This window comes from Montipora capricornis, chromosome 14 (assembly GCF_036669925.1).
Source record: "Montipora capricornis isolate CH-2021 chromosome 14, ASM3666992v2, whole genome shotgun sequence".
In the NCBI taxonomy this organism is placed as follows: Eukaryota; Metazoa; Cnidaria; class Anthozoa; order Scleractinia; family Acroporidae; genus Montipora; species Montipora capricornis.
In genome coordinates this window covers 26,005,927-26,013,426 of record NC_090896.1, presented here as the reverse complement: position 1 = coordinate 26,013,426, position 7,500 = coordinate 26,005,927, and the positions used below count along the sequence as shown (strand labels likewise).

At 41.3% G+C, this 7,500-nt stretch overlaps 1 protein-coding gene across 2 annotated transcripts in view; it reads right to left on the bottom strand.

Annotated features, from left to right (window-relative positions):
• LOC138033200 (uncharacterized) overlaps positions 1 to 7,500 on the bottom strand; it is a 19,796-nt gene that overhangs the window by 5,121 nt on the left and 7,175 nt on the right. For both annotated transcript variants that reach the window (XM_068880964.1, XM_068880965.1), the window contains 7 exons: positions 6,851 to 7,171; positions 5,830 to 5,976; positions 4,047 to 4,163; positions 3,596 to 3,718; positions 2,917 to 3,039; positions 2,504 to 2,626; positions 1,303 to 1,425 (listed from right to left, as the gene is read on the bottom strand). In XM_068880964.1, the coding sequence (XP_068737065.1) occupies positions 1,303 to 1,425; positions 2,504 to 2,626; positions 2,917 to 3,039; positions 3,596 to 3,718; positions 4,047 to 4,163; positions 5,830 to 5,976; positions 6,851 to 7,166 (1,072 nt within the window). In that variant the 5' untranslated portion in view covers positions 7,167 to 7,171. The remainder of the gene's footprint in view (positions 1 to 1,302; positions 1,426 to 2,503; positions 2,627 to 2,916; positions 3,040 to 3,595; positions 3,719 to 4,046; positions 4,164 to 5,829; positions 5,977 to 6,850; positions 7,172 to 7,500) is intronic.

Genomic DNA, 7,500 nt, shown 5'->3' with positions numbered 1-7,500 from the left:
TCTCTCCACAAAAAAAAAAACCTATCGAAACCCTCCTTGCGACCACACATGTAAGCGACCAACTTTAAATACGACCAGTGTAAAACACTATTTTAATTGTTGCTAAGAGATTTTCTGAATCAAGCCTTCGACTTCCTCTTGCTCAATCCACATGATCTTCTTCTTTCTGGCATCAACACCAGATTGTGACCACTCAAATGTTCTATTTTTCAATTTTGGAATGCTTAATGCTTAAAAGATAAATAACCTTCCAACATTTTGGAAGTGCGTTTCTTTCCTTAAAGTTGATAAACTTTTCATTAAAAGATGCGACACATCTTCTTTAACGTTCTCGTTGGCCATCCTTGCTTCATTCCGAGGTCGCCGTAACGAGTTCTCATTCTCGTAAGCGACCAGCCACCTCTAGACAGGACCTTTTTCTCCGAAATTTCCGAGCTGATCGCCTACGAGTACTTAAGGACGTTCGCGCCCAAAACGTTCCCACGTACAAATTTTTTCTTAAACTTGCCACGCAGAAAGGTAATGATCTACTTTTGCCAAAAAAGTGAGGGGTCACCGTGCTCGTTTTCGAGATCATGAGGTGCATTTTTAGAAGATTGCGTTACTTTAAGACGATCTTAGCTTACAACTGTCAGCAATGAAAAAGCTACATGTGTGAAATTTAGATCAGGTAAACGTACTCAGTTCAACATAACTAATATAACTAAATTAACCTTTGCAACTGATGTCTTTTTTACATGTGCGAAAAGATGCGCAGTAGCAATGGGCGCGAACGTCCTTTTGATTCTAGGAAGTAGTTTCTAAAGAAACTGTGGTGCTGCGTCGGTAGTGCCCTTTGCTAGCAGCAAAGATTGCTCAGTTATTCTTATTGCTGGTAACTGAGCCTTTTTCTGATCGAAAAATGCCAAAACGTCTACCATGTTGGTGACTTGTTTTGACACGACGACATTTTTGCAAAACCTCGTACTGAGATGACAACTGCATCAAGTCTTTCCCGCCAAAATGATGCTGGTTTGCGCGCGCTCACTGTTGTTCTATCAGAAAATCTCGTACTCGTAGTCGTTTTAGTCCTAGAATCTAAAGCTCTCTAATGATTTAGCGCTGGGGCACTAAATGAGGACTCTGACAATCACAGAATGCAAATCAAAATAATAAACACATATCAAATAATAGGTTGGTAATTGAGGAGAGTGGAAAACCAAAGTCCCGAAGGACAAACCCAACCTACATGTGACGCGAAGTTTGGCAATGGAACCCGCGCCTCAAATGTAATACATATTTGGTGATTAACTGCTTACACACCATTGCAGGATGTCCCATCTCCAGTATATCCTGCATTACAGGAACATACATAAGATCCCTCATTGTTCGTGCAAACACCATTTCCGCCGCACGGGGAAGGCGAAGCCCCACATTCGTTGACATCTAAAAGAAAGCAAAGGGAAAATCTTAACCAGGTTATAAGAGACACCATATCATGCATCGTTAAAAGGGAAGTCAATTTTGACGTGGACATCACACACTTCTGATTCCCGGTGAGTGTCACGTTCCCGGAAGGGCACTTCCTTATATAAGCTATACAGGTATGTGCCACCCGTTAAGGTAAGGTTTTTGAGGAGCTCAGTCCTTAAATAGGATATCCTTTGTGTTTTTTTTTTTGGTATTGTGATCCTTAGATATTCCTTAGATAGGGTCACCAAAATTGCAGTATCCACCCCAACGCGCAAACTACCTATCAGTTACACAATTATGTCTTGAGTTATCTTTTGGTGTTGGGCCTTAAAAAGGGTAACAAATCTCGATTTTCTACCCTTAAAATAGGGACAAGGTTTCAGAACTTTGGCGGCACACACCTATCCTAGATTTCGGGGGTTCCCCACCTCCTACCGGGTTCACATTACAGCACACGAGATCTCTTCTTGCGTGTGCATTCAGCATTTCGGTATTCAGCATTAAAGAGGGAAAAGCAGCAAATCCCGAAATATTTAGAAGGCAGAAAAGGGAAATCGTAAACACTGGTAGAATGCAAACACTTCTCGGTGGATTATAGCTCCAATTTCGGGGGTTCCCCACCTCCTACCGGGTTCACATTATAGCACACGAGATCTCTTCTTGCGTGTGCATTCAGCATTTCGGTATTCAGCATTAAAGAGGGAAAAGCAGCAAATCCCGAAATATTTAGAAGGCAGAAAAGGGAAATCGTAAACACTGGTAGAATGCAAACACTTCTCGGTGGATTATAGCTCCAAATGTAACTTAAGGTAGCGTGATGAGAGGGGCCGTTTTGAGTTGACTAAAGTGATTAGCATTGCAGGTTGTCCCGTCTCCAGTAAATCCTACTTGACTGGTGCATACATAGGATCGCTCGTTGTTGGTACATAATATCTTTAAAAAAGAAACAGGATATGAAAAGAGAAAGAAACGGGACCTCATAATTGCCAGGGTAGATCACAAGCAAAGTACCGTAACGTGATGTGGTGTGACATAATGTCAACTCACATACCATTGCAGGTTATCCCGTTTCCAGTGAATCCTGCATTACAGGAGCATACATAAGATCCCACATTGTTAATGCAAACAGCATTTCCGTCGCATGGGGAAGGCCAGGCAACACACTCGTTGATATCTGCAAGAAAGCAAAGGGAATGTCGCATTACTCTGGTTAGAAGGAACTCCATAACATGACTTCAACTTTACACATTTCTATTTCTGGTGAGTTCCGGATGTTTATGCATTTAGCGTTTCGGTGGCATGGGGCAAAGCAACACATTCCTTGATTTAAATACGAGACAGAGGGAAATCATGATAAAGTTAGAATCAAAACTCTTCCGCATGTTTAACCTAACGCAGCGTGATATTGCAGCCGTTTTGTGGGTGATATACGGTTGACTTCCGTAATTGAGTAATTATACACACCATTGCAAGTTTTCCCGTCTCCAGTAAATCCTGCTTGACATGAACATTCATAGGATCCCTGATTGTTGATGCAGGAGGCATTGCCGTCGCATGGTGAAGGCGAAACATCACACTCGTTGATATCTAAGAAACAGACATGGTGGATTATCGTAAGACCGCGATTATAAAAATCCAGCACTATTTGAACAGTTATTTCGGTCCAGCTGATGCAAAGTCCAGCAATGCAATGCAATGCAAGGTAAATCAGGGTTTTCGTTTGAGGCAGGAGTCCAGACGTTTTGTCCGGTCGTTTCCCATTCCATGTCCGGTATGGATACTAATATCTAAGGGGTTTGTTTTATCTTTTATCATTATAAATTTTTTTTCAAACTTACTTTTTAAAGGAAATTTGAGTGAACTCCAGCTTGGCTAGGAAACTGATTCTTGGGTTCCAGAAATACTGGAAACAGCGTTTCTGAGTGTTCTATTTTTAAAATTACCAGGGGGAGGAGGGGGGGCATACCCCCAGACACCCCTAGGTAGCTCGCACCTTCGGCGCTCGCAAGGCACCGCAAAAAATAAAGTCACGTCCTGTGCTTTCAAAAATATATCTGCTACTGTAAAAAACCCTGTGTAATGCATTCCAGTTTTTTGGAAAGGTTCATTAAGTGATGTACCGTCAACTTAAAATTTTCCGCACCATTGCAAGATTTTCCGTCTCCAGTGAATCCTGCGTTACAGGAGCATGCATAGGATCCGACAACGTTACTACAAACGGCATTTCCGTCGCATGGAGAAGGCGAAGCATCACACTCGTTAATATCTACGAGAAAGAAAATTGATATCACAAGACCCTGGCATTAAAACCCCACACTCTCACCAACCTCGTTCCCAGGGTCTCTCTTCTCTGCTTTCATTGCCGTTGTCAATGGAGGCAGAGAGGAGAGACCATGGGAACGAGGTTGCACTCTCACAATGATTGTAATGCAAATATAATGCAAAGGGTTGCAGTGCCCAGCATTTCAATACAATGTCATGCAATACCATGTTGCAAAAATCACGAGACACTGGCATCGGGATATTTTAAGTAACGTTAGAAATTCAGCATACGGTATTATTTTTTGAATGGTTACCGACCAATCAGTACTGACCTTGACAATGATCACCCGAGTATCCTTGCGCACATGTGCAGTTATAAGAACCAATGATATTGTAGCAGTATGAATTAGCGGGACAAACAGGAGAGGAGGCACTACATTCGTCCACGTCTAAGAAAATAAGCAAGATAAAATAACCGAGTCCATGGCCGCCATTTAAATATTCTTTTGTTTTTATTCAAATTAGCCCTGGATGCCTCGTTCTTAAGCTTAAAATTCAAAAGAATATTTTATCTTGAACGAGGCAACAAGGGCCAATTTGTATCCGCATAAATCAGCGGCCATTTTGGAATAAGGTGAATGTTAGATTGAAAATCAGTTTGATAGTGGACTAAATTAAATATTAGCGGACGGCGTGCGCGCGCGGAGAACCATTGTTATGGTAACCCATCGATGCGAGAAATGTTAGTTTCATGAACCGTCCGTACATACGTACGTACGTACGTACGTACGTCCACCGCTCCATGTATGCCAATGAGACCAGTATCATGCTACTTTACAGCATACATCTTTGATATTGGACATCCATCTTTTGATTAATTGACACCTGTCAAAACAAGATAATCGCTGACCAATATCACGTGACCATATCGCGGGCTCAAGCTTAAGCTCACTGAGGTTAGATGGGTTTTTTTTTTTTAGTTGACGGCTGACCAGGTACCGGTTTTCGATTGGATTGCAGGCTCAACCTAGGTTAACTCTCCTGAACTTAGGCGAGGCTTCATTTTTTGCGCGCTTTCTGTGGCTCGTTGCGGCTACACGGCCATACTATATATCAACGAAACTTCTTACACAGTCAATGCATTTCGTGTTCAGGTGGAAAACGGTTTGGAAGATGTTTTCTTTTTGCAGTTTTCGCTAGTTTCAATCCAGTTTGACATATCATGATATCTGTGGTCCACACTGGTGGCTACGCAGTTATTCAAGTCAAGCATCGGCGATAAAATAACCGAGTCCATGGCCGCCATTTAAATATTCTTTTGTTTTTATTCAAATTAGCCCTGGATGCCTCGTTCTGTGGCTCGACGCGGCTACACGGCCATACTATATATCAACGAAACTTCTTACACAGTCAATGCATTTCGTGTTCAGGTGGAAAACGGTTTGGAAGATGTTTTCTTTTTGCAGTTTTCGCTAGTTTCAATCCAGTTTGACATATCATGATATCTGTGGTCCACACTGGTGGCTACGCAGTTATTCAAGTCAAGCAGGATTTTCAGCCCGGCCAAACGGGCTGAAAAAGTACGCAAAAAGTCAGTGTAATCGAAATGAAATTTCAGCCCGGGCTGAAAAAGGAACGAGAGCATGGGCATCAATTGTGTTTTTACATCTCAGTGAATTTTTTCACGCAAATTTGCGTTTTGTGCCCGAGCTGAAATTCATCATGTAATCCCAACAAAATTTCAGCCCGGAGAGCGGAGCGAAATTTCAGCCCGGGCTGAAACTCGCCATGTAATCGGGCCCTTAGAATAAATAACCAGGAGCTGCGCTTTTAGGCTTGGCTAAATCTATATGTTATTTTTATCCCGGCACTCTCTTTTGTTTAGTGAAAAATATAATCATCAATTGCTTTAGATTTCAAGGATAACTTGTCACAATCGAACAAAAAATGTGAAAAAAAGCAATTTAAACAGAACAAAAAATGTTGTTTGAGGACGACCCAGTGCGTATTAGAAGCGAGAGAGTCCACAGGCAAACAGATTTATGCGGGATAGAAGGCATGCAAGGAATCGCGTAATCGCGGGAGGAAACAACGGACACTGATTGCAATACTTACCCTCAGTCTCCATATCACAGTAAGCGCCTATAGACATTCCAGGTTTGATCGTGGACAGCCAGTAATTTCCGCTGACAGCTTCTCCTTCACTCATTTTGATCTCTTTGCATGTCTCAGCCGGCAACTCGGGAATCGAACCAAGGGCAACTTAAAGAAAAACCCAGCAAAGGATTAGCAGAAAGTCACACAGTTTAGTAAATAGATTGTTCTTATCTCGCCCTTAAATTAAATAAATATATTTATTTAATTATTTATTTATTGTCTGTTTGTTTATTTTTTTTTTTTTTCTTGTTCCTTTATTTTTTTTTTTTTACTGGAACTGGTAAAAAATGTAGAATCTGATGTTCGACCAAGAATGGAAGGCCTTAGGCCATTATGGGATACAGTGTCTCGACATGGGATTTCGGCGATTCTCATCGTGCAAGAAATGTTGTAAGTTGAACGGATGAAAAGCCAAGTGCAAAAGATCATGTCCCTTGCGCTCATATTCTCTTAATATTTTTCGTCTCATCGTCGGTCTTCTCTGAGTCCATAATGGTTGGAATCCATCTTTCAGCTTTTGTAAGCAGGATGGCAGTACTAATTGGAGTCTGGAGAAGTAGCACTCTGATACCAAATGTTTTGAACCCTTGACCTGCGCGTTTGAATGACGTGCTTGAAAATAGTTTGAACCGACCAGCGGGATAATTGACTGGGTGAGTGTAGCCATCTGAATCGAAGAACTCTTTCATGTTGCTATTTTTGTTAATTGCGAAACATTTCGTCTATGGCCTGTGATTGGTCATGCATTGGTCACTAGTGGCTAATAGTGTCCGACCAATCATAACATACGAGTAGTTTATGACGAATCGTTTTTATTTGAAAAGTTGTTTTGAAAAATATCTCACAACGTGTACAATAATATCAGCTGTTTTACAGGAATAACATGCATTTTGTGCCATTTAGGAATACACTGAATGGAAATGATTAAGAGAGGCAATCTGAAGATTAGGAAGAAAAGAAATGCAGTGTAAATTCTTACCTCTTTTCAAGAATCGCTTAACGTAATATGCATCCTGGTCAGGGACAAATTCCTTAGGTTTGGCTTCTTTTGTTCTGTTGTTAAATTCACAAACGCCGACAGAAAGGACAAAATTTAAACTTTGGCAGATTTCTTCCTTGTGACACTCAAATGCGCAGTCCAGGCCGGTTACAGCCTTCATCTTCCTATAAGTGTGACCTTGTAACCTCCATCCCAACTCGGATGTCCCAGCAAAAGAACACTGACTGACAACACGATGTGATATTTGACTCAAAAAGAAAAGGACAGACAAGCGGATGATTTGTCGCTCAACCATTTTGACTGTTGAAATAAGATTAGGACGCAGAATTAATTCTTTAGGACCTCCAGGGAAAGACTTGGAGACGGCCATTTTTTACTTTGGAACATGGGAATAGAGACCCCACAATTGAAACCGCTATTTTTTGTATCCATGCTATTATAACTAGGAATTGGATTATTTTAAGAGTTTATTGCATGGCCTTCCTCAGTACATATATTTCTAAACTTTAGAGAGTTAAAATGCAGCGGCCAGACTTTTGACTGAAACCCCCTTATGTCCGCAAGTGGCATTATTATTGCACTGGTTCGTTACTGCACTCTACAGACTGTATTAATTAACTCAATGCCCG